Source organism: Meles meles, chromosome 16, assembly GCF_922984935.1.
Source record: "Meles meles chromosome 16, mMelMel3.1 paternal haplotype, whole genome shotgun sequence".
In the NCBI taxonomy this organism is placed as follows: Eukaryota; Metazoa; Chordata; class Mammalia; order Carnivora; family Mustelidae; genus Meles; species Meles meles.
The window spans coordinates 68,647,410-68,671,957 of NC_060081.1; the positions used below are offsets into that span (position 1 = coordinate 68,647,410).

Sequence of the window (24,548 nt, forward strand, 5' to 3'; positions counted from 1 at the left end):
TTGATTATTCATTGGCCTTTGGCTCTACAAAAAGTTGCAGAACTGAATCTTTTCATTCTGATTCCCAAATTTTCTCTTCTTTCCCCCAATTAATTCACTGAAAGGAGGTTGCCCTGAGGTTTCCCCAGGGTTTGGCATTCTTAAGGCACTCAGACTTTTGACCTTTGAGAATAGTTCCCCTATACTATTGGGCCAAGAGAGTAACTGTTTTCTTTAGTTCTGGGGCCTTTCTTTGTGCCCAAAATTAGGAGGAGGAGGAGAAAGGAGAAAAAGGCCATCCTGTGCAGAGAACTATAACTAGTGGTAATGTTGTGATGGAACATTGCAGTACAGATAGATTGCTTTGGCTGTTTAGCATACGAGCATCCCTCCTACTTGACGGGAACAGTGGGGGGCAGGACCCACCAGGGGCCAGGAAGGCACGGGTAGTTCTTCCTACCCCCCTGGCAGCCAGAATATGGGGTGAGCCAAGCATAGCCACTCTGAGGTCCCTTCCCAAGATGTTGAACCTAGAGGGGATGATGCTCAAGTTCAGGGTCACTTACTGATTGTATTATCTATTGCTGTGTAAGAGACTTCCTTAAAACTTAGTGACTTGTGTTAAGCATCTGTCTTTGGCTCGGGTCATGATCCCAGGATCCTGGAATCGAGCCCTGCATCAGGTTCCCTGCTTAGTAGGAAGCCTGTTTCTCCCTCTCCTACTCTCCCTGCTGGGTTCCCTTTCTCTATCAAATAAATAAAATCTTTAAAAAAAAACTTAGTGACTTGAAATAACAAAACATTTATGGGGGCACCTGGGTGGCTCAGTGGGTTAAAGCCTCTGCCTTCGGCTCAGGTCATGATCTCAGGGTCCTGGGATGGAACCCCGAATCGGGCTCTCTGCTCAGCGGGGAGCCTGCTTCCTCCTCTCTCTCTCTGCCTGCATCTCTTGCATCGCCTACTTGTGATCTCTCTTTGTCAAATAAATAAATAAAATCTTAAAAAAAACATTTATGAGCTCACAAGACTGCAGTCAAGGTGGCAGCTGGGCTTCACTTAGCTGAGGCTTGACTGGGACTCGAGGGGCCACTCCTCTTACATGACTGATGGCCAGAAGCTTCAGATCCTCACCGGGTGGGCTTCTCTATAGACTCCCAAGTGTTCTCCTGAAGGGACAACTGGCTTCCTCAGTGGGTCTGACAAGAGAAGGAAGGAGAGAGGGGAGGAGGAGAGAAAGGGGGAGGGAAGCAAGAAAGGGGGAAGGCGAGGGAGAGAGAGACTATTCTACAGCGCATGTAGGCCTGAAATCACTTTAGATAAAGTCATCAGAGAAGCCCTCACTGAGGAAGTGCCATGTGCCCAGAGACCTGAATGATGAGAAAGAGTCAGCAGAGGAACAGTGGGGGGAGGGGCCTCTTAGGCAGAAGGAGCCGCACAAAGGCTCTGAGATGGGAACTGAGAGGTCTGGGTGACTGGGGTGTAGCCAACAAGTAGGTGAAGCCAGATCACGCAAGATCTTGAGGCCATGGTAAAGAAATCTGATCCCCTCCCCCAACCAAAGCATTTCATATTCCAGATATCAGAGCCCGAGAAGACTTGAGGACCAGACCTGAGGTCTAAGAATCAGCATCAGCCAAGTCAGTAAGTGGATTTCACCAGATCATGATAACGAACATCTATATTTTGTTGACTCACTAATCTGTTTTGCAAGCTCTTGGGTTTTCTTAATCTATACTTGGGTTCTTTTCTGAGTTTCTTAGTTCCCTTTGATAAATCCTGACCCAATTCTGCTGAGCTGAAAGGAGAGATTTTTGTTTACACTTGTGCCTGGGAATCCTAGCTAGACAGCCTGGTCATCTGGTGGAGATAAGAACTCCCCAGACAGTCTGAGAATGAGCAAGTAGATCCTGACGGATCCCTACAGTCTCATCAGTTTATAGTCTCACATTCACTCAACAAATACTTGCTCAGCATCCAGCATGTGCCTGGGCTCTATGTGGGCATCAGGCTACAAAGATCTTCCTCTCCAAGAATCAAGTTAGGGGGGCGCCTGGGTGGCTCAGCGGGTTAAAGCCTCTGCCTTCGGCTCAGGTCATGATCCCAGGGTCCTGGGATTGAGCCCCGCATCGGGCTCTCTGCTTGGCTGGGAGCCTGCCTGCTTCCTCCTCTCTCTCTCTCTCTGCCTGCCTCTCTGCCTACTTGTAATCTCTATCTGTCAAAAAAATAAATCTTTAAAAAAAAAAAAAGAATCAAGTTAGGTATGAAGGATGGCCCAATCCAAAGGTTATTGAGCGGGAACTCCTAGTTACTTAAGATTTGGTACTATGTCCCACAACCAAAGCAAAGAGGTCCTGTGTACCCTGCATTCTAAATGAAGCCAGATGCATTCCCTGCAAGGTTTACTAAAGGGGGCAGAACTGGCCCTATATCCCCTAGCTAAATGCTCGCTTCCTCTTCCTTGCCCCATAATACCAGGGAGTGAGGAGTTCTTAGGTTTTATTGAAGAGTATAATTTTTATGGTGAAAGGTAGTTCCCTTCTCTTCCCCTCTTCAATTGGGAGTCCCTTCTGGAGATTGAGAGGGGAATGCGAGAAGGGGATACTGGAATGCTGTTCCCCAATGGGAGTCTACTTCGCAATGGACTTGCTGATGTTCCCTTGTCCCTGTCTGAGCAGGGGAAAGAGAGGTGGAGAGAGGAGTCACTGTGGAGCAGCTGGCCAGGATGTGTGAGTTTCTCTGAGTCAAGTAGACCCTGTAGTAGTTAGCTAAGCTGACATTCTCACCCAGCTGGGCTGGTTGCTGAGCAAAAGGATCCCACCAGAGATAGAAGCCTAGGTGGTGGGGCAAAGTAGGGAAGCTCAATCTTGAGCTGGATGGCCACTGTCAGAAAACTGTGCAGTGGAGAAGCCCACAAGAAATAGACTCATGTGACCCATGAGAAACCATTTATGAACACTTGCCACTCCGGGTTAGCCAGAGAAGCAGGGTCAACCAACAGGGAGGGTCTATCGCAGAGCTATTCCCATTCTTTCCTCCCAGTTTCAGTAAGGGGGAGGCTGCAGGATGCGTTGTTTCCCAACCAGGCTATATCCACCCTCCCTCCCAGATCCCCTCGCCTTTTATTCAAGCAGGAAGGATGCTGGCTCAAGTCAACCCTTGGATGAATAAGGGAGAAGACAAAATGAGATTTAAATTGAGTTTGAGAATAAAGCTTTCAAGGATGGAGGTTTAACAACAGAAAGTGATCCAAAAGTAATGCAATCTGCCCGAGATGTCATTAAGGGATGGAAAAGGGAAATTCAGCACAGCATGGCTGAAGGTAGAGATTAGACGGAAAAGCTTCATTATTATGCCCCATCAAGTTGAGTCGCCTCAGCACGCTGGTTCCATGAGTAAACAGAATAATTGAAACACAGTGTGGTAGGGCTGTAGTCCTGCTTAGGTAAGCAGCCACAGGATTCTGAGAGGGCACAGGGAGGTAGGTGGGCACATTCCAGGTGGTTTGTTCCAGAAGGTTTCCAGAGAAGGGCACCTGAGTTGAAAGATGAGAAAGGGTGGATCTGAAGAAAGGAGAGCAGAGAAGGGCTTTCTGGCAGAGGTCACAGCACAGCTTGGAGCAGACATTTGAAGACAGGAGGACAGTAAGAGATGCAGGTCAGTGAACCCATGGCCTTGAGGCTCCATGAGCTTAAGGAACGAGGTTCTCTGGGGAGTTGCTTCAAACCTAAGAGGAACACAATGGGGTTTGTGTATTAGAATCATCTGCTCACCAGATTCTGGTTGTGCTGGGGACTTGACCTCCAGGCCTGCTTCTTACCCATCCATGTGGCCCTGGGACACGCCTCCCCCCCAACTCCCCTTCAAAGGCCATTTCCTGTTTTTCCAGAATCCTGGGTCCCCACTCTTTGCCGACTCCTATTGTTGAACCCACCCTCCCCGTAAATCATCTTTTCTCTTTCCTTTTCCAGCGTACTCTGTTCAGCCCTGGAAGATTCTATGCCTTCTCTTGGCCTATCCCCACCAGCACACGTCTGCTTTGGATATGCATATACTAAAATATCTTCCCTTTATCTTATCTGGTCTTCGCTCCATGGGGCAACCCGAAGGCTACTATTTATTCTTTCACACATTAATTTAAGCTGCTTTAATTGCGGCTATGATACGTTTTATATAATATAATTAATGTTTTAATTCTGTGTACTGGCTTCCCAAGGCAGTTTTGTGAAGGGCCCAATTTTGGAATCAAGCAAATAAAGAATAAGTAATGGCTGAAGTTATTATAGCAACGCCCTCCCCCCTCCCAAAGGAATTAAAACTCTACTTGCTTTATGAGGTGGATTAAAAAGGGAAAAGATAGTTTAATGTTCTCTTCATCCCAGGCATGTTCGGGTGGCTTTTGTGAAGTCCTCTGGACTCTGATTTCAAGGGTTCCTGGCTTATTGGTGTCTGACCACCAGCTCGAGGTGTGTTGTGACTACCAACCCGCTTTGCACCTCCTGTCCCCACATCGTTCTTGATGGAGGGTGTGCTGGGAATGAGAAGCAACAGAACCCACTTACTTATTCACTCATTCAGCAAGTGCATATTGGTGTCCTATTACATGCCCAGGACTGGGATGAATTCAGTCCTGCCCTCAAGATGCTTCCAGTCCAGTGGGGCCAGACAGGTGGAGTTCTAGACCAGCACACTAATGCTGCAAGAAAACAGGGGGAGGGGCTAAGGTAGAGCCGCTACCTCTGTCTCAGGGAGTTAAGCTGAGGCTTAACTGAAGAGGAAGCGAAATTTAAACTGGTTCCAGGAAGGAGAGGGGAAAGAAGGAAACAGCAAGACACAGTAAGAAGAAAAGAGTATTTGAAAATGGGAAGGAAAGTACTGTGGAAGCCAGTGTGCATGGGAGGGCATGGCAGGGAGTGAATGTGGGGAGACAGGTGGGGGTAGAGTGCAGAAGGACTTTCTGTGTCATGAGAAGGAGTTTGGACCATCCTGAGGATGGGGAGCCCAAAGACGTTTTTCAACAGGGAAGTGTCCTGATGGGATCAGATCTGGGGTTTGCAAGGAAAACTCCAACGGGATGAACAATTGGGGAGGGGGTTGTTGGGTGTTACGTGGCCCATAGTAGGGGCTCAACGGGCACCTAGTGAATGAGTGAGGCCTGCCCAGGTGAGAGATGATGGGGTTCTGAATTAGTGGCACGTGTTGGAAAAGAGGGTGCCCTTTTTCCAGAAGCCAGGAGGGTGGGGTTAGCAGTCTCTTCCTCTCCCATCTTCCCTGATCTATGCAGCCTGGCCTTTTGGGCTGGCCCAGAAATGCAAAACTTGTTGTGCTATCCCCCCAACAGCTGTCTAGTTCAAGCTCCTCAGGTTCCACTGGGGACAACCAAGGTTCAACAGAACGCAACCCATCAGAGGCGGAGCCTAGAACAGAATCCAGGTGTTCCATGCTGCCGAATAGGTCGTGTTAACGTTGGTTGAGGAATGGCTTGGAGGGCCAGAACCCGGGAAATGTAGGCACAAGCATGCGGGGGTTTCTGTAGAACGAGAGGGTCCGCAGTCCCCTGAGATACTCGTGGGGATTCCCGATCCCCAAAAGGCTGATGTTCTACTCTAATTGCCTGTCTCCAGCGGCCGGACGGAAACGCGGGGACGCATGGATGCACGGATGGATGGCTGGGGAGGCTGAGACGCTGCGCCCATTCGAGGGAATTTCCTCTGAAAGAGAGCGAAACTTTAAACTGGAAAACTCTTTTCCTTGAAACGCCACCCGAACCCTCCTCTTCCCCACACCCCAGCTGCGGCCTTCCCGCTTTCAGGGATGGGGGAACTTCCTCAGGCCTCTCCATCCGCGGTGGGGACACTTTCGGTTCTGCCGGAATTCCCGCAGGCTGCCGGGGAGAACCGTTGCGGGTGGTGTCCCTGGGGCATCTTCGCAGCACGTGGGGATCTCTCTTCTCTCCTTTAGCTCTCCGGGAAGACTGCTAGCTCCCTGTACCCTTCAGCTTGGCCTCTGAGCCCCAGGGGCGAGGAGGCAGTGCTGTTCCTGGGACTACGCGCCCTTCCCCCGCGCCAAACACGCGTCCCTAAACTCCGGGGAGAATTAGACTCCTAGGAATGTCCAAGGGAAATCCCGGTGCCTGAAGTCCTCAGGAGCTCCGCCCCGCCCAACGAGGCCGACTGCGATTGGTCTCCAAAGACCCCGCCCATTTCCTGGGAGGGGCGGGGGGGCACAGGCTAGAGGAGTTACTAGAGGCCCAGTGCCCACGCCCCTACTCCGCTGCCTGGCATTCACCTCGCCATGGTTCTTCTGCCTCTGCGCTGTCTCTTCTGGGGCTCCTTGTTGACCGCCGTGAGTTGAATTTCTGCTCCGACCCGACAGGGGACAGGAGAGGGGGGAACGGGAAGAGAAGCAATATTTCGGGGAAGGGACCTTCCTAGCTGATTTTGGGAGGACAGACAGGTGGGTAGAGAAGGCGGGGAAGGTACCCCGGGGTCCTGGCTGTACGAGGTAGGCTGCCTCTGTCTTCTTCCAGGTTGGGGTCCCAGGTAGCCCACAGAGGGCGTGTAGTGGGGGCACTGCAAAAAACGTGCACCTATTGTGGAGATGGGGTTGGGATTTGGGGAGCCTCAGGTCTTTATTTGGTCAAAAGGCTGCAGTCTAGTTTTGTTGCTTCAGAGGCTGGCCGCACAGAGACTGGCGAGGGGTTTCAGAAGCCAGAAGGGAGGCTGGGCAAGGGAAGAGGCGGGTCTGGTCGGTTTCCTGTCCCTTTTCCATTGTGGACAGATGCCAGCCTCTGTGAGGGGCTATCATATCCTGGCCACCTGGGGCTGCCTTCTTGTGGGAATAGGGGGGGGGGTGCCGAGGGCCAGGTACTGCTCTGAGAAGGCAAGGAGCTTTTCACTCTCTCATGCCCACCCCCAATCCTGGGTGATCCAACCTAGGAGGCATACCCAAGGTTGTGTCTCTGTCTTCCTTAAGATGATATAGGAGACCTTTGCTGGGGGAGACCCGTAGTTCATGGGACCCAAGAAGGGGCTAGGAGACCAGCAGGGGTTTCTCCAGGCACCAGGAAGTCTCAGTTTATGCCCAACCAAGCATGTCTCCGGGATTTTCAGAGGCCCACACTTGACTCACTTTTTGTTTAAATGTATTTTGGTAGTTCCTCATTCTGGAGGCTGGGAATCCCCCAAGTACCTGACCCTGTCATCCCAAACCCTCCAGCCTCCCCCTACTTTCAAGGGCTGTCGTTTCTGGCATGAAGTCTGAGTAGGAAAGACCCATGGAGGGTTTGGGGAGCCAGCAGCAGGGGAAGAGAGTCAGTGGGGAAGCTGCTTTGGTCCCAGAACTTTCATTTTCACTCTAAGCAATGGTTCTTAGGGAGAAAGGATGCAGGAAGAAGGTGGAGCTGGAGAGAGGAGGAGGAGGAGGAGGAGGTTGTAGGAGGTTACTGGAGGAAGAGCCAGGCAAGGTAGCGTGACGGGTGATCTGGGCTTCTCAAGAACATACTGCCAGTTTGGGTTCCAGGTAGAGACTGGGTGGTGACAAAAAGATCAGGGACTACTTGTAAGAGCTTCCCATGTGTCAGGTTCTGAGCAAAATCCTTTATAGGCATTCATGGTCAGATTTTTTTCAACTCCCCCATTACACAGTTAAGCAAACTGAGGCTCAGAGAGAGAAAATAACTTGACAGAGTTCTCATAGCTAGGTGGAACCTGGATATAAATCTACATCTGCCTGATTCCAGAGCCTTCTTCTCCGAGCCTTGGTCCTGAGCTGCTTTGTGTCAGACAGACTGGGGCTATGGAGTGGGAGCAGGAGATTGACAAACTTTCAGAGAAGGAGCTGTATTTCTCATGGGTTTGAAAATGACAAAGGATATCCGCTGCTCTGGGAGTCTGGTAGGAAGGTCCGCAGGATTGCAGGAAGAACATTCACAGGATGTGGGAGTGGAATCAACAGACCTGTATATTTCCTTCCCCATTTGGAACAAGAAGCTTCTCTGCAAGTAATCTTCTCACCCAAGCTGAACGAGAGCCACCAATTAGGCAGAATCCAGGGTGTTCGTCATCCCAGCAGATATTCACATACGTGTGATAATTAAAACTGCCATTGAAATGAGCCCTACTATGTGCTAGCTACTGTGCCGGACTGTCTATGGATATTCATTCTGATTTTCACAACTTATCTGTGGAGCGGGCGCTACTCCCATTTTAGAGATGTGGAAACTGAGGCTAAGGGAAACCAAACTAGTAAGTGTTACAAAGGCAAGATTGGAGCCTTAAGCGGTTTGACTCTCAAGCCTGTGCTCTTTTCACTGGCTCTTCCTGAAGTGTGGCATGATTTTAGGGAACACACAGATATAGAACTAAACAACAGAAATTCACTTTACACTTCTATTAAAATCCTCTCTCTCTCTCTCTCTCTTTTTTTTTTTTTTGAAGGAGGAACTCTGTGGAGCTAGAATAGAGTTAAAACCTCTCCAGCACTTGCTACTCCTCCTTTTTTTTTTTTTTTTTTAAGATTTTATTTATTTATTTGCCAGACAGAGAGCACAAGTAGGCAGAGAGGCAGGCGGAGAGAGAGAGGAGGAAGCAGGCTGAGCAGAGAGCCCGATGCAGGGCATGGTCCCAGGATCCCGGGATCATGACCTGAGGTGAAGGCAGAGGCTTTAACCCACTGAGCCACCCAGGTGCCTCTCTAATACTCCTTTAAAAAAAAAATACACAAAACCCAAACCAAGGGCAGGCCTGGAGAGGAGGGGCTCTGCTGGGTTTTTAATAACATTGCTGCATTTCTGTTGAATTTATTTTTAGGGTTACCGTTTATTTATGAGAAGTGATACTGGCTCTTCTCTCGTGTCAATGATATAAAGTTTACATTTAAACCCGATGTATTTAAATTAATGAGAAGTAATTAATAGCGTGGGTGCTACCTGGACAGAGTAAAAATAGCACAGGCAAGACCCAAGTTGATGGAGAGGGGGCAGTGTTGAGACCTGAGCTCTCGCAGATTCTATCTTTGTGTGACCCTGGGCAAGTGCCCCACCTCTCTGGTCCTTAGACTAGTCACCTGTAAAGCAAAATCACTGGATTTGAATCCTTCCAGCTTCACAGTCCTGGCATTTCATGAGGAAGGGGTTGGATCAGCAGATGATGAGTGTTTGGAGAGGAGAAAAGGGTGGGGAACAGATGAAGAGAAGGAAGGGGCCAAGTGCTAAATATAGCCCCAGCCAGAACTAGCACAAGCTGAAGCCAGCTAGCTTCATGACTCCAGGGGAGGTACTGGAGTCCTCCTGTGTTTCTGGGTCTTTGGGAAGAGGAACAACTCAGGAGTCGAGCCGAAAGGCAGATCTGTTTGGTTCAGGGAATATGGTGATGTTCTAGTGCAATCACTTTGTGAAATGCCAGACCGATCCTCTGGGTCCTTTTATAATCACATCAGTTGGCAGTTTAGTTAAAAACAAACACACCAAGTAATACACAGGCTCCATTTTTCTGCTGCAGACTTCAGTTCTAACCTCTGTCCTGGCTGATTTCCCCCTCTCTGTCAGCTGTAGCAGAGATAGCAAGATCCCCGCCAATCGCCCCATTCTGTTTTTAGGTCCACCCAGAATACACTGCATGCAGAGAAAAGCAATACCCAGTAAACACCCAGTGCTGTAATTTGTGTCCTCCAGGTGAGCCGCCAACCCCCTGGCCCCGTAGTGGGACCCTTCCTGGTTTGCTGGCAGACACAGACTCCATGTGTCAACTGTCCACTCCCGTCTTAAATGACCCCTGGGATTCTTCCCATCCCTGCTTTGCTGTCAGAATGTTCTGGGTTCCCTCTCTGTCTATCCAGCTCTAGGGTTCCTATCTCTCCTGTGGCCCCCACCAGACAATGAAGTCTGGAAGGGTCCAAGACAGTCATCTTTGAACCCCCCACACTCCCCCCACACCCCAGCCTGCTCAGTTTTGGATAAGTGTCTGACTCATTGAGCTGGCTGGAGCCATCTCATTTCCCAATGTTTTCCAGGACAGAAACTGGTGAGCGACTGCACACAGGCCATCGACACAGAATGCACTCGTTGCAAAGAAGGCGAATTCCTAGGCACTTGGAACTCAGAGAGACACTGTCACCAGCACAAATACTGCGACCCCAGTGCGTGGGCTGCTGGGGAAGGGGTGTGCACGAGCTAGGCTGATAGTCTAGCTGATTCCTGACAACGGACCCCTTACTTTTTTTCATAGCCAGAGTCTGCTCTGATTGGTTGCAGCCTGGGTTGTCTGGGTTGTTAAATAATTTGATACTTATCCTTACTTGAAAGATGGTTTAAGAAAATAAAAGCGGGATATGTGAGGAAGGAGCAGATCACCCGAGCACAGCTGGTAAGTTGTCTCCATCCCTCCTGCCATCTCTGTTCAGACCTAGGGCTCCGGGTCCAGAGAGAGGGCACCTCAGAAACAGACACCACTTGCACGTGCCGTGAAGGTCTCCACTGTACCAGCGAGGCCTGTGAAAGCTGCACCTCGCACAGCCTATGCCCGCCTGGCCTGGGAGTCAAGCAGATCGGTACGTGGCCTGTCTGGGAGTCTGCTCTGCAGGCAGGAGATGGGAGCTGAGGCTCCAGGTGAGGGGTTGGGCACTGGGCACTCAGTCTTGATCTCCCTGCCTTGGGATGTCTGCTTGGTGAGCAGAAAACAGAATGTTTCTCATCCTGCCTCCAGCCCTGGGCATCTGCCTGGGGTGGACGGTGGGAGGAGGCTTCTACCGGGGAAGCTCTGGGCTGGGGGACAGCCCTTGACACAGGCAGTTTGTCCTGCCCTGCCATTCCACCAGTTCCTTTGCAAGCCGGACAGGGTGGTCCACTGTGATGACGAATACCACCTCCTCCCTTCCAGCTACAGAGGTTTCTGATACCATCTGCGATCCCTGCCCCGTCGGCTTCTTCTCCAATGTGTCATCTGCTTTGGAAAAGTGTCACCCTTGGACAAGGTACAAGGATCCATCCCTTGTGTTTCTGGCCCTAAGGAGGGGCGTGGGACCACTTCCATTCTCTCTGGCTACCTGTCCTTCCGTCCCTGCTCTCCACGTCCACACAGCTTTGCAGTTAGAGAATTCTAGAACGTCCTCGTGGCTGACCAAAAAGGTCACTTCCCAGCATTTTTTTGCCTGCTATCTCGGTGGTAACAGACGCTGCTGATCTCTCAGTCTTCATGAAACTCGCTTCTTGGGGCACCATGACACCTCTCTTGCTTTCCTTCTACCCCTCCTTTGCTCCTCCTACCTGGTTTCCTTGGCCTTTGTTCTAGGCTCTACTCCCCAATCACTTTGCCTGCCTCGCTTGAGCATCTCATCTGTGTCCATGGTTCCAAAACCACATCTCCTGTCCAGATCAGTCTCCTGGGTCCCAGACAGTCATATGCCATCACTGGGGGTCCAGCTCCATGCAGGTGACCCACAGGTGCCAAATGGGCTCACTTGCCTGCCCCTTTTATCCTCTGGGAAGGTATTCCTATGGGTCTGGGTACTTGTCCCATGGTCCCTCCCAAATCAGTCACCAGGTCCTGTCCACCTGGCCTTCCAGATGTTTTGGGATTCCTTCTTCTTACCTTCACGGTCATCACTGTGGTCTGTGCAGTGCCTTCACCCCCCACCGGCCTCCCTGCCTCCGCTTCCCCCCCCCTTGCCATAGTGAGCTTTCTGCAGTGAATTTCGGACCCTGGCACTCCCTATGCAAAATGCTTCATGGCTCCCTGTGCATTTAGGATGAAACCCAGACTCCTTTGCACAGGCCCCAACCTTCCAGCTCCGTTTCCCGACTTCTTCCCCCATGCCAGTTGCAATCCCCTCAACGCACTGTGGGTTCCCTTGCCTCCAGCTCTCCTGCTTGGAACACCCTTCAACACGTGCCCGATTAATTGTTACATTTAACTTAAAAAAAAAAAATGGGTGAGACAAGCTCGTGGGACACGAGGCACAAAGAGGCCTAGGGTGACCAGTCCTTTCACCCTGTTCCTTGGCTACTCGGTCCTCCCTGGAGGTAGCTACTCTTCCTGCGTGTCCTTCCAGAGATTCTGTGTGCAAACAAATAAACGCATGCACGTGCAAACACACGTATTTTCCGCACAAATACCAGGATTCCATACAATTCTTTCTCATTTGTTTCCTGTCTGCCTTGCTCCAGGAGACCGCCAGTTCCTTCAGTGTAGAGACTTGGGCTTGGTGTTTTTGTTTTTTTTTTCCTTCCAGTGATGCATTGCTTATGCCTACATCAATGCTTGGTGCACCGTAGATGCTCAATAAATCTTTACTGAGAACTGCTGAATGATAACCGGGGACAGCTGGGTTAGTGGAATCAGAGAACTGGATCCCAGCCTCAGGGCAGCTTAGAATGGTTGTGACCCCACATAAGTGTATGACCCTTGTCTGAGCCCCAGTGCCCTCATTTAGAAAATGGAAATGGGGGCGCCTGGGTGGCTCAGTGGGTTAAAGCCTCTGCCTTCGGCTCAGGTCATGATCCCAGGGTCCTGGGATCGAGCCCTGCATCGGGCTCTCTGCTCCGCGGGGAGCCTGCTTCCTCCTCTCTCTCTCTGCCTGCCTCTCTGCCTACTTGTGATCTCTGTCTGTCAAATAAATAAATAAAATCTTAAAAAAAAAAAAGAAAAAGAAAATGGAAATGACCTTCACTTCACAAGCCATGAGGAAAAGACATGTAGGAGTGTCTTGTAGACGCCCAGGCACCCTTATGTACACGCTTTCTTTGTAGCTTCTCACCTTTTTTCCCCCTGCTTTAGGTGTATTTTTCTTGGCTATGTTCTCTTCTGTCCACTCCTCCCCACTCCTCCTAGAGCCATGTCTTTTTTTTTCTTTTTAAAGATTTATTTATTTATTTATTTGACAGACAGAGATCACAAGCAGGCAGAGAGGCAGGCAGAGAGAGGAAGGGAAGCAGGTTCCCTACCGAGCAGAGAGCCCGATGTGGGGCTCGATCCCTGGACTCTGGGATCACGACCTGAGCCGAAAACAGAGGCTTTAACCCACTGAGCCACCCAGGCACCCCTAGAGCACGTCTTCATCATCCCATATCGAGATGCGTGTGCAGGCCTCCCGGCTGTACTTGTCTGTAATTTCTCCTCCTGTGAGTTCTCTGGCCCCCCTAGTCCTGTCACTGTGTGGTCCTCTGGTTGGATGCTGACACAGTATTACCAGCTGAATCTGGGTGAAACCTTCATGGCTGATCACCAGTGATCCGGTTCTAAAACCCAATTTTCTGTAGTTCCTTCGCACTGTCTGGCATGCCTCCCACCGAATCCCTCAAATCACCTTGTCCTGCTTCAGCTTTAAGGTACTGCTGCTCTAAATTTACATCCTTCAAGGTCACTCAGATCTCCTTTCCCTAGGGCAGCCTTTCTGGATGACCCTTACCCCAGAGGTTCTCAACTGAGCAATTTTTCTCCCCAGGGGACATCTGGCAATGTCTGGAGACATTTTGGTTGTCACAACTGGAGAGGGGCCGCTCCTGGGATCTAGTGGGTGGAGGCCAGGGGTGTTGCTTAGCAGCCTGCGGTGCACAGGAGAGCCCTGCAACAGAGAGCCATGTGGCCCCAAATGTCGGTAGTGCTGAGTGTGAGAAGCCCTGCCTTAGCCTGAACTCATCGTCCCTCTCATCCAGTCACTGTGGGCTTGGTCTCCCCTGCTCTGAGTGATTCCCAGTTCACTACAGCCTATGTGACAAAGCACGGCACTCCGTAGAGACTCTCTGATTATTCCTCCTTCAAGATGTGCAACCATTTTTTCTCTGCACTCATGAGTTCCATAAGAGCAGAATCTGTGTCATTCCCATAATAGCCAGCATTGGAGGGTGCACACAATACGTGCTCGATGAACCTGAACTTGTTGGTTTTGACGGTCTCCCTCTTGGGTTGGAAATCTTATGGTTGGGGAAATTTCATGTCTTTCTCTCTCTCTATGTCTGTGTTGTGTGTGTGTGTGTGTGTGTTTGTGCGCGCACACACACGCATGCACGTCTGTCTGTGCACAGCTGTGAGACCAAAGGCCTGATAGAGATTCAGGAGGGGACTAACAAGACGGATGCTGTCTGTGGTGAGTCTTGGAGAATGGGTGCTGGTAGCAGGCTCGGGAGGCGAGGAGCTCAAGGGGAACAGAGGGGCACACAGAGACGATGGGGGGGTGCGGGGAAGAGGGAGAGCAGGTGGTGAGAGGAGGGAGCAGTTTTGGGGTTTTGAGGCATCCCAGCTTTGCCACTTATCCGTGGAGCCTGGGCAAGTCACCTCCCTACTCTGAGCCTCAGTTTCTTCATCTGTGAAATGGGATGATAGCAGCAGCTCGTTTAGCGGCTTGGGGGAAGCGCCTGGCATGGGTTCTCACGCTTTTGAGGTCTTCCAGCAATACTCTTGGGCCACTCTGCGTTTCAACCACCAGCATGGTGGGACACTGTTCCTCTCAGGGCCTCGGTTTGGATTTTAGAATGAGGGGGTTGGCCCACGGCACAGACCACAGACTCCGATAACTACAGGGACCAGGCAGGTCATGTCAAGGAGTTGAAAAGTCACTGCTAAGACAAAGACATTTTCTCTGTTTTTTTCTCAAGACCTGCTTTCCTCTTGGCAGGGCTGGGACTAGAGTGAGGTGAGCGAGGCACTTGCCTTGGACACAGTATTAAAGGGGATGCGAGAAAAATGCAGTCATCAAGATAAATAACACTTGATACATTCTTTTTTAAAAAAATCAAAGCTATTGTAAAAAAAAAAGCTTAATGAACAAAATATCAAAATGTACATAAAAATGTGATCCAGCCCTGCCTCACTTGCCTCAGCCTAATCCCAGCCCTGGTTCCAATAAAACTTTATTTAAACAACGGCCAGCCAGGGGTGCCTGGGTGGCTCAGTCATTTAAGTGTCTGACTCCTGATTTCGGCTCAAGTCATGATCTCAGTTTCGGCTTGGGTGGTGAGATCTTGTCCCGTGTCAGACTCCCTACTCAGTGAGGAATCTGCTTGAGATTCTCTCCATTTCCCTCTGTCCCTCCCCCTACTCGTGTGCTCTCTCTCAAATCAATAAATAAATCTCAGAATAAGAAAAGAAAAGAAAAGGCAGCCGGTTTGTAGGCCATAGTTTGTTGATATAATTTCCAAAACATGACATTAAACTATTACTTTTCTTGACTACTGAGTTTTTTGGTGTCCTCTTAGATTTTGTCCCAAGGTGAATGCTTCACTTGCCTTCCCCTAGTCCCTGCCGTGCATCTCTCATTTTTTTCTGTTTAGGGTAGAGACTTAGGTCCAAGAAATACTTTACTACCCTTCATTCTTCTATAACAAAGACAAGCTGCAGACAGAAGATGGACCTCTGCACCGGACAGAGGGTGGGGAGGTATGAGGCATGTGGGGAGCCAGAGTAGACAGCTACCACTCCTCAGTTTTGGCGAGGGGTGCCAGGCGGGGCTGCTGGCCCGTTGCGGCTGGATCCAAACTTCTAAGAGAAACCAGATATCCTAATACTCAATATGGCATCTCCCAATTTTAAAAAGTTGGCAAGTATTTCAAGAATTCCTTTTTTTTTTTTTTTTTTTAATTTGACAGAGAGATAGAGAGAGAGCACAAGTAGGCAGAGCAATGGCAGAGGGAGAAGCAGGCTCTGTGCCGAGCAAGGAGCCCAATGCCGGGCTCGATCCCAGACCCTGGGATCATGACCTGAGCCGAAGGCAGCCCCTTCACCAACTGACCCATCCTTAAAAAAGAATTCTTTTTTAATGTGCTGGTCACACTAAACACATCCGGCCACATTCTCCCAGGACCACCTGTTTGAATCGGTGGATTTGAGATGAGCTCAGCCATTGAAGGATTTGAGAGTCCCGCAAGGTGCAGCTGCCTTAGGCATGGGAGTTGGGGGGGGGGGGGCTGCTGCTGGTGGGAAGCCATCACCGAAGTCTTGATTTCTCCAGGTCCCCCACCTCGGATGAGAGCCTTGGTGGTGATCCCCATCACCATGGGGATCCTGCTTGCTGTCCTGTTGGTGTCCGCCTGTGTCAGTGAGTCCCCAGGTGGGGAGGCGATGAGGGAAGGAAGGAGGGAGAAGGTACGGAAGTGGCCACCTGTTTCCTGATCTGACTTCACCAACTCCCCATCTCATTTCTCTCCACCCCCCCCCCCCCAGGAAAGGTGGCCAAGGAGCCAGAGAATAAGGTAGGTCAGCCCTGGGGAACAAAGCCCTTTCCAGCTTTGGCAAGCTGGAAAGAAAGCCTGACTCAGTGTTGCCTCTGTGGCAGGAAAACTGCTTCAGGGTCTGTCCCTGTGGCCTGTAGGGGAAGGGAGGAGAAGCAGCTGCTGTCACTCCCAGGGCTGGGCTGCAGGAAGGGCTCTTCCCGCTCACTCCCCAGCACCAGCAACCTCTGCGGTTCCAGAGCTCATCTCCCCACAGAGCAGCCCTGGAACCATGGGCAAGATCTGACATTTCCTGGCATTTAATACATGGGGAACCGTGTCACTGGGCAGGGGCTGGAGGGGGCAGCTCCTTGGATCTGCCGGCTCCCACTCTGGAAGATTCTTGACACTCCCAGTGTGGCCAGCAGGGGGCAGGAAGTCCCCATTGAATCAGCTCTGACCCTCCCTTTGGGAAAGGGGAAGGGGCTTGTGTTTGGGGGAAGGGGGCTCCTTCTGAGGGAAGGGCTACTCGGAGGTATTGGGGGGTAACCTCACGCCTTGGCTCCCCTAAGGTTGTGTGGAAGGACCGCAGGGAGGACCCCGTGGAGGACGTGGAGGAATTTCCTGTCCCTCCCCACTCCATTGCTCCGGTGCAGGAGACCTTACACGGGTGCCAGCCGGTGACCCAGGAGGACGGCAAAGAGAGTCGCATCTCTGTGCAGGAGAGAGTATGAGGCAGTGTGCTCCCGGGAGTGTGGCCGCAGGGGAAGACCGGCGCGTGGCGGCGGAGCCTGGAGCTGCGGCTCCAGCTGCTGCGCTGGGCGGCAAGGGGCGGGGCAACCCTTGCGCACCGCTGAGGTGCAGAATCAGAGAACCTTCCACCCCGGCCCTGGAGTCCATTGGCTCTCCCAACTTGCTGTTAAAGATGGAGCTGAAACTTTTTGGCGGCCGTAGAATAATATCCACCAAACCCTCCAAACCAGCGCTTCAGCGCCCAGAGATGTACCCTGGTGGTTTCTACGAGCCCGGGGAAGACGCGTACGCGAATATCCATTGTGGCGTTGTTTGTGACAGTGGACAGCTAGAAGCCACTTAACTGTCCATCAGCAGGGGACTGGCTAAATAAAAATTATAATATATTTATACAACAGGATCTCAAACACACTGTCGTGAAAAAAAAATCAGGTTGCAGAATGATGGGTATGGAAACATTTTTTTTTCCCTTAAAGCACATACCCCAAACGATAGGATATGTCATCTACAGATACGTGTATAATCATAACATACCAGTGTGTATGTAGATATGACAACTGTTCTGGAAGGATACACAGAAAAAACACAGCTTCAAGAGTTGCAGTGTCTGGGTTGCGGAAGAAGAAGGGGAAGGGTTAAACGACGATTTGACTTTTTTCCCCCCAAAGGAGAGTGAGTTCATGTAATGCTTATGTAATTAAAAAAAAGTCATCAAACATGTATAAAGGAAAACGGGGGTGGAAATGCTGGGTGACATGAGCTGTTTAACTTGCTGCCAGGCTCACAGAATTAGGGCACTTTTCTGAGGATAAGAACATCCCCAGGCTGTTGCCCTTCCTGGCGGTTTCCATGTGTGCTCACATTTGGCATTGTGTTTGCAAAGCATTCTCCTCATTTTATTCGTGTTCATAAAAAACAGCCTTGCAGGCAGGCAGGGTCCAGATCCCTCCCTCTTTAACAGAGGTAAAAGTGGGAGCCCAGAGAGGTGAAGGGATTTGCCTGGGGTCACACAGCAATTCTCAGTGATGGCACTTGGAGATCTCCACTCTTGGTCCTGGGCTGCTCCTTCCAGATCTTCCTGCTCTCTGGAGCCTACATCTGTAGCTCCTTCCTGGGGAGGTCCTCGGCCTCCCACTTCCTTCTGACCTCCCAAATGCTACAGGAGCTGCTGCTTCTTGGTCAGATGGTGCCCCTTCCCCCCACCCCCCAGCAGTATCTTAGGATAAAAATAAACCATCCTGTTCTCTTTTCCTGCTGTGCCAACTGAGGGGGAGCCTAGCCAGGAGGAACAGCAGATGGAGTGGGAGCAGAGGGGAAGGGAGGGGAGGGGAGGGGAGAGGAGGGGAGAGGAGGGGAGAGGAGGGGAGGAAGGTTGTAGGACAAGGAGAGGGAAGAGCCACACAAAGCCCTGCACAAAGATTCATGATGAGGGTTCGACCAGGCTGGTTCAACCCAGGGAGCTCAACCTGTCCCCCCATTGAGAAGCAGCTTTGGATTTCCTTGGTGTGTCCTGCTGGCTGGACGGTGGGGGTGGAGAGGGCTTGTCCTGGATGGAGACTGAGGGCAGTTGCGAGCCAAGAGAAGGGCACCTGGCTTGGCAAGCTTCCCAGAAGAGCTTTAAGAACCATTTGGATGCACCAGGCAGAGACGTTTGGTTTAGAAAACAGAACATGGTGGTTGTGGGGTGGGGGGAGGGGAGCTTTGGGACAGCACCCTTATCCTCTACCTAGAGTCCAAATAAATCCTAGTGTCACTCACTTCTGGGCCTGGCAGTGTGGTGGAAAGAGGCAAAAGACCCTCCTCTGTCACCTATTGTCTGTGTGACCTTGGGTGTGTCATTTTCATCTCTGAGCAGCTCAGTTTCCTCATCTGGCAAATGGAGACAATACCCGTAGTAGGTGGTATTGAGTCTCCTTTGTGTTCTCCTGGGTCAGAGGTTCTCAATCTTGAGCATGGATCAGAACCACCTCTCAGACTTATTAAAAGATTGCAGGGCCTCACAGCCAGTGTATGAGTCAGTCTGGAATGGAGCTCAGCCATTTGCATTTTTAACAAGTTCCCCGGGTGATGCTGAGGCTGCTGGTCCAGGGACCTCACTTTGAGAACTATTGCCCTCCCTAGGCATTGACATTTCCAGATAAGCAGTTGGTTTCCTATTGTAAGCACTTGGGATCAATTGCCTTGGGGTTTCCCTGGTCTCGAAAGCAGGCTTGGTGCAGGTGTGCAGAGGGTCCACTGTATCCGGGAGAGTTAATGCCCCAGAATACTATCAACTAAATAGGAATGAAAAGTGGAGGACAGATGCTTCAGCATCCTTGCCCTTGGGAGGGACAAATCTGAAGGGCGGTGTAGGTTTTTCTAGATTTTTTAGAGGGATCAAGCCCCAGGTGCCCCTCTGCTGCTGGCTTCCTTCCCTCCCCTGTCTCCCCCCACCCTTCCCCCACTGGCGCGTCTTGAGTTCAACACTGCCCCCCCCCCCAATAAGTTACCCGCATTGTTTCCAGAAACAGAGTCTGTTTCTGGGAGGGGCTCCCCCTAAGAGTCAGCAGAGCTCATGCATGGGAAGGCACAATTTTATATATCTCAGCGTCCCTGACAAAGGGAAGGGGTTCTTGGCAGCTGTAGCAAGTTCTGGGTTCTAAATGGAGCTCAGCCAGAAACTTTCTATGTGACCTTGGGAAAGTTACTCTCTGGTTTTGGCAATTTTCCCTCCCGATGTGTGATGAAGGGCTGGTGCCCTAGGAGTTCCAAGGGTCCCGCCAATGCTAAAAATAAGTGAAGATTATCAACCCACTAGACAAGCAGCTCTGGTCTGTGGTTGGGGGTGGGGGGCGGTGGGGGTGAGGGTGTGATGCCTGTATCAGCCAGAAGGTGGCGCCAACGTCACGTGCGAAGACCCTGGCCGCTGGTTTTTGCGGACTTTTCAAGCTTCATCCCACCCTCACTTTGGAGAAGAGGCCTTTCCTGCCTCTGGCCCACTAGGCCTGAGCCTCCTGCTACCTGTACCCTGCATCTTCCTCCATTTCTGGCCTTTCGGAGGCCACCCTCTCCCCTGCCTCCTTCCTCGGACAGGCATTAACTGCATTCCTACTGGGCACGGAGTCGCCGAGCATGCTCATGGCTTGAGTGCTCGCTATGTACTAGGCACTGTGCTGAGAATTTCCTAGGCATTGTCTTAGTCCAGAGGACGACCGTTCAGAATGCACGGTCTCATGACACCCATTTTACAGATGAGGCTCAGAGGCTGAATGACTTGCTAAGTTCTGAAGATTAGAGCCGGGATTTGGGCCGAGCTAGGCTGACCCCGAGACTGAGGATTTTGCCCCATCATCGAGTAGGGGAACAGGTGCGTATCTCGCGGGGCCATTAAGAGTCAGTGTGACTGTGCACGGGCAGGTGGAGCGAAACCCGGAGCAGCTAACCTCCAGGGCAAGGGGTGCGAGGTGACCCACATAGGAGCCACAGAGTGAGGTGGGGCCCGGGCAAGCAGAGTCGGAAGGCAGAGACTAGGACAAAGTGGGGAAGCTCTGCCTATTTTGGGGGGAGGCAGTGTCGATGGGTCCCTTTCCATGTTGCCCTGCAGGAATGGGAGTTGGATATTGCTTTGAATCCGGATTTCCATGTGAAATCTCCTAGTGTTGAAATGCTACCAGCTCCAAGAATTTAAAATTAAAAAAATTTAAAAAGTCGGTGAGAACCCAAGAAAGTGTGTCATAGAGAGTTGGAATTAAAAGAGACTGGGAACATCTTGTGCCTGATCCTTTGTTTTATATGTATGGAAACTGAGGCCCTGGGTAGGGTCCGGAACTGGGTGAGGCCGAGTGTCAGAGGCAGGCTCTCTCCTTCCTCGGCATCCCAGCTTGGAGGCTGGAGGAAGCTCCTGGGGGCCCAGGCTCTACCCACATCTAAGGTATTGAAAAGCTCTAGGACTTAGAAATTGCCCTGCATCTGCCTGAGCTGGGTGTTTGTGTCCTTTTCATTCTGTGATACCCCCCCTTCCTGCCCCCACTGCCAGCCCACCTCCCCTCCCCACCAGGCAGGCAGATGCAAAACCCTCCCGGGCAGCCTGCAGGGCCTGCTGTGGCTTCCTTGGGCAGCAGAAGTTATTAAAGACTCTGCCCCAAGGATTTCTCTCCCCCAGAGTGATTCTGGAACAGAAAATTAAAAACCCACTGGCAAGGGTGGGGAAATACAGTTTTAATTTACAAAAAAGGGGGGGGGAACCCCATGCTGTGGTCCTGGAGTCTGGGGGCTGGGGGACACCCACAGGAAGGCCCTGCAGCACTGTTAAGGGAGGGGGGCTCTGGGAGGAGCTCAGTAAGGTCAGTGAGCAGCTTCTGCCCAAACAGATGAGGCCCGCCGGCAAGGAATGCTTCTTCATTCCTGTCCCCCTTCCTATCCCTCGGGCTGTCTGCCTCTCTCCCCACACACTGGGGCGTCCTGCTGGGCCTTGGTGCTCAGCGACTTCCCTGCGGCTCGCTGCCTCCCTCCGGGACTCCGCCCACCGCACCCGCAGTCTCTGCTCATCCCTCCACCCCTCTCCCTGCCGCTGGCTCGCTCCTTGCCCATCCGCCTCCTTCCTTCTCCACGAAATTCCATCTCCCCCTGTTCTCTTTCGAACAAATGTTATTTTGGCTAGTTATGAAAATCATACCGGTGCATTGCACCGCCCCCATCTAAGCAATAAACAGGAAAATAAGACCACCTTTAATCCTCCCCACCAAGCCCACCCGCCACAAGGTACAGGTCCTCCAGGCTTGTTTTCTGTGCCAAAATATTTTTTTTTTAACTTGGGCTATTATTACATACACTGAGCTGTAAGCAGCCTTCTCTGCCTAGCAGTATACGGTGGGCGTCTCTCCATGCAGATAAATATAGATCAACAACATACTTTTTAAGTGCTGCATAGGATTCCATGTAGGGTCAAGCCTGCTTCATGTAAGGACGCTATACGGATGGGTATCTGCATGGCTTCTCTCTTTCCTTCTCCTCGTGAGTCCCTTCCTGCTGCCTCTCTTTCTCTGGGCCTGTCCTCTCCTGCCTTCGCCCCTAGGGTTCCAGCCTCCTTTCTCTCCTCCTGTCTCCTATTCCCTCCAAGCCCTCAACCAGTGGAGGGGTGGGGGGTCACCGGTGTTTAACACTCGCTCCCCCGTGTCAGACAGGCGCCAGCTCATTAGGCACCTGTCCCCCCAAGTGAGGCAGGCAGGAGCCACAGTGGCAGCGAGAGGCCTAATTGAATGTAACTAATTATTCACTCCCTTAAATGGGCCTGGGAGGGACAGAATTACTCACTCTGAACTGGGGAGACAGGGAACTGGCCGGCTGGCAAACAAATCCCGGGGCCTGCCGAGCCAGCTCTCCTTGGAATACTAATTAGGCAGGAGCCACGGGATTCAACCAGGAACTGAGCGCCTCTCCTGTCCCCCTCCCACCTGGGAAGCTGGGGTGGGAGGAAGATCCTTGGGGGAATCCAACAGGAGGCCTGGGCCCACCAGGGACCCTGGGAAAGGGTTAATGTGGGGAGGAGGACCGGGAAATGAGATGTGGGAGCTGGAGGCAGGCAGGGGGCTAACGTATAATGGGGGGAGAGGCAGGAGAGCACAGAGCTGGACTAGAGTAGGACTAGAGTAGCGGGAGGCCAGGTGGCAGGGTGCTAGGAAACCTCTGTCCCCGCAGAGCTGCAGGGACCCACTGGCTCCCGGGTTCCTAAACCCCTAGAGTGACCCAGGTCTCAACCCTGAGCAACGACAGAAAATGTCTGTGGGCTGGGGGCCTTGACGCTGCTCATTTGAGCATCTGTCATTTTTTAAAAAAAGATTTTATTTATTTATTTGACAGACAGAGATCACAAGTAGACAGAGAAGCAGGCAGAGAGAGAGGAGGAAGCAGGCTCCCTACTGAGCAGAGAACCTGATGCAGGGTTCGATCCCAGGACCCTGGGAACATGACCTGAGCAGAAGGCAGAGGCTTTAACCCACTGAGCCACCCAGGTGCCCCTTGATGATGTTAACATCCCCCTCCCCAACCATGACTGAAAATCTTCGGCTTTGGTCTTAGTTGGGGTCTCTGCTCCCAATTTTTGAATTTTTGCCATTGGTGGCTTCCCTTCCTCCACTCACTTCTGTCCTCTTACCCTGCCCATCCCATAGGACCTCCAAATCCCAACCTTCCCCATCACCCAGGAGCATGAATGTTGGGGGCTGCGTGGCTTGGGCTGATAAAGGTGACTCGGTTGGGAGAGGGAGGAGAGGGAAGAGGCCTGAACGTGGCCCCGGGGGCTCTGAGCTGCACCGTTCTGGGCTGTTCCTGGAGTCGGGAGGTTGAAAGGTCCGTTAGGAATTGTGCAGAAATGGGAAGAAGGATGGGTCAGGCTACGGAGAGATGCAGAAAGAAGGTAGAGGCAAATGTGTGTGCGTGTGTGTGGAGGGCACGGTAATCGTGCTTCTGCCTGCCGTTTATGTGACTCACATAGCGTCTCATTTGATCCTGACAGCAACCCTTGGAGGGAAGATGGGTCATCCTTACAGTTGAACAAGGTGAAGCTCAGAGAGGTTGTGTTAGTGGTCCCAGGGAACGCTGGGCAGCCAGTATCTGATTTCTAGCTCTCCTAGATTCTGAGTCCCATACTCCTTTTTCCTACGCTGCTCCAATTCTGCTATTGCATTTGTAATCTCTTTCTAGCAGGTGTTGGTGTGGGCGTGCTACTATTCTGTGCGTGTGTGTGCCTGCTGGTTAGATGTGTGTGCATGTGCTCTCCCTCCTGAAAGGGGCTAGCTTTCCACGAGCCTCCCACTCCCTCCCAGCACAGTGCCTCCTGCTGACCAGTAAGAGCAGGAAGGAGGGGGCAGCCCCCCCCACTGCTTCTTGGCCCCTCTTTCCTCTGCCAGCTTAGTGCCCGCTCAGCAGGAGAAGGCCTCCCCTTGTGGGGGGGGGGGGGCTGGTGAGGGGTGGACGAAGGAGGGTCATCCTGCCAGCCAAGTGACAAATAACCTCCTTTGTAACAAGGGAGGAAAGAGAACCCCACCGGTTCCAGGGCAGGGAAACTCCCCCCTTTGCTATGCTTTCCTGTTATACACCGCCCCCCCCCCAGGTGGCAGGGAGAGGACAGCAGTCACATTCACCCCCCCCCCCCCCCACCAAGTGCGGGACATTACACAGGAGCTTCATGGAGGGGCAGCAAATTTATGAGCCCAACACAGATTCCCCAATCACCTCGCTGGGCAATCCATCTTTCCCGAGCCAGGGACGAAATGAAATTATCGTGAAATAAATCTGTTTAGATGATGGAGGTACTTGTGGGGGCGGGGGCGGGGGCGGCCGTGAGCGTGAGCGGCAGAGGAAGCCGGGGCTCAGGCGGGGGTACACTGGCCCTCCTCCTCGGCTGTTACCCAGAGAGAGGACTCTGCTGACTTTCCTCCCTTTCAGAGCTTCGGCCGGCCGGGGGCCTGTGCTCCGTGTATCTCTCCCTCCGACTCTTATCTGTGGGGCTGGAGGCAGGACCCTCAGGCTCATGATTGGGTCCCAGTCAGCCATGCTTCCGGACTCCCGAGTCGGGGGTCCCTGAGTGGGGCAGCACAAACCCACCTGGGCAGCTGGGCCAGGGGCAGGGATGGGAGTAACAGAGTCAGGGGCAGGCCCGGTCCTGGGTGACACTCCATATCTTCCATACGCACCTGCA

At 51.9% G+C, this 24,548-nt stretch overlaps 1 protein-coding gene across 2 annotated transcripts; it reads left to right on the forward strand.

The window, feature by feature from the left end:
• The first annotated feature begins 6,220 nt into the window (after positions 1-6,220).
• CD40 (CD40 molecule) lies at positions 6,221-17,277 on the forward strand. Of its 2 annotated transcripts, none has more exons than XM_045980155.1 (9): positions 6,221-6,321; positions 9,574-9,649; positions 9,988-10,113; positions 10,378-10,524; positions 10,854-10,947; positions 13,997-14,058; positions 15,919-16,017; positions 16,131-16,159; positions 16,690-17,277. In XM_045980155.1, the coding sequence occupies exons 1-9, from the start codon at positions 6,271-6,273 to the stop codon at positions 16,849-16,851; spliced, it is 846 nt and encodes a 281-aa protein (XP_045836111.1). In that variant the 5' UTR covers positions 6,221-6,270; the 3' UTR covers positions 16,852-17,277. The 2 variants fall into 2 exon arrangements, with proteins under 2 accessions (XP_045836111.1, XP_045836112.1); XM_045980156.1 differs by having other exon boundaries at positions 15,919-16,005.
• The last annotated feature ends 7,271 nt before the right edge of the window (positions 17,278-24,548 follow it).

Excerpts from the sequence above, each read along its gene's own strand:
- CD40 (XM_045980155.1), top strand. The coding sequence starts at position 6,271 with ATGGTTCTTCTGCCTCTGCGCTGTCTCTTCTGGGGCTCCTTGTTGACC. Across the intron at positions 10,948-13,996 it reads AAGTGTCACCCTTGGACAAG|CTGTGAGACCAAAGGCCTGA; the intron begins GTACAAGGATCC and ends GTCTGTGCACAG. Across the intron at positions 16,160-16,689 it reads CCAAGGAGCCAGAGAATAAG|GTTGTGTGGAAGGACCGCAG; the intron begins GTAGGTCAGCCC and ends GGCTCCCCTAAG.